Source organism: Zea mays, chromosome 4 (assembly GCF_902167145.1).
Source record: "Zea mays cultivar B73 chromosome 4, Zm-B73-REFERENCE-NAM-5.0, whole genome shotgun sequence".
NCBI lineage: Eukaryota > Viridiplantae > Streptophyta > Magnoliopsida > Poales > Poaceae > Zea > Zea mays.
The window spans coordinates 183,695,786-183,697,323 of NC_050099.1; the positions used below are offsets into that span (position 1 = coordinate 183,695,786).

Consider the following 1,538-nt stretch of genomic DNA (forward strand, 5'->3'; position numbering starts at 1 on the left):
CTTGTCTCGTGTGGATACTGGATTGGCTGTATCATATATCACCATACTGTACCAGGTTGACGAGCGAGGACTAATAACAGACAACAATGGCGTTCATGCGGTACTACCGTGCGCTGCCGCAGGGGGAGACGACGGTGGAGGAGTTCAGGGCGTGGCTGAGCCAGTTCGACGCGGACGGCGACGGCAGGATCAGCCGGGAGGAGCTGGAGCGGGCGCTGCGCAGCCTCAACCTGTGGTTCGTGTGGTGGAAGGCGCGGGAGGCGGTGCGCGCGGCCGACGCCAACCGCAACGGCGCGGTGGACGGCGACGAGATGGGCCGGCTGTACGCCTTCGCGCACAAGCACCTCCACCTCAAGATGAGCCAGCTGGGCCTGGGTCTGGGCCTGGAGGAGTAGCGCTGGGCCGCTGGCCTGCTAGAGTTCTAAGGCGTTGCCGGGAACGCTGGGTTTTTCGCTGTAAATTGGACTGTTATTAGACTCAAGTGGTCGTGCTAGCTCTTGGTCGTGGATTTTGTTGTTTCATAAGCTCGGCAAGTAGAGGTGGTGATATTAATTTGTAAATGAAAGTAGTATGTATAAACTCTTTTTTTTCGATTACATAGGCTACACCAGCAACATATACTTTTATGAATCTGGACACTGTAAAGTTTTGACAAATGGACGTGTGGACATATTATGCTGCTCATCATGGGAAAACAATTTGGTTACAAATGGTCCTCTGATGCACTCATTAGCTGATAGGGTAGAGAATGCACTCAAATTATATGCAAAGGTTTCTGTGAGGATCTTCCAAGTTGCAATAATACAACGGTTTTCTTAGTCATATCTGAAAAGCCTCGCTAGACCAGTTTCATGCAGAGATAGATACCCATATTTGGTAAGAATAAGTGTGATTTCCCTCAAATCATTGTAGACAATTATTATTTTTCCAGGTAAATAGTCTTTCATTAAATATAATGCTCATTAAAATATATTCATATATTTTTCATGCCATTAATAGTCATGGTTGCATCACTGCAAATGGCTTCAGGTATTCAAATGACACCATGATTTGGGAAATTAAACTGGGATCAGTTTTCTGCCGCTGTCGTTGATACGTTTGGGGTCCTATGAGTACCCCAAGGCCATGTATGATTTCTTACCTTTGACGCAGACTGGTTCTATAGATTCTTATGTCACAGAATTTGATGATCTGCGTTTTAGTACTGCTATGCATAATCCTGAGTTGGATGAAATCTTCTTTGCCAACAGTTTATGAAGGGTTTGAAACAAGATCTTCAGGGACCTGTGATGTGTTGGCCAAGTTGCTGCAAGAAGTGCGGGAAAAGAGTAAGTTCAGGTCTCAGAAAGGTGCTGTGGTTCAGAAACATAATATACAGAGCAAATTCGAGCTCATATCTGGTGCTTGGGGGGTCTAAAGACGAGTATATGCTTCTAAATGCAGTAAGCAGGTTCAGACTTCTCTGAATGCTCTGACAGTTGAGGACCAAGTGTAGTTTTGGTTAAGTTTGTTACTCTCTCGGTTCTAAAAATATAGTT

General features: G+C 45.6%; 1 protein-coding gene across 1 annotated transcript; it reads left to right on the forward strand.

Annotated features, from left to right (window-relative positions):
* On the forward strand, positions 1-649 carry LOC103654233 (probable calcium-binding protein CML17). Its single transcript, NM_001330744.1, has one exon. It carries the CDS (start codon positions 87-89, stop codon positions 393-395), a length of 309 nt encoding a protein of 102 aa, NP_001317673.1. The 5' UTR covers positions 1-86; the 3' UTR covers positions 396-649.
* Positions 650-1,538: the final 889 nt, after the last annotated feature.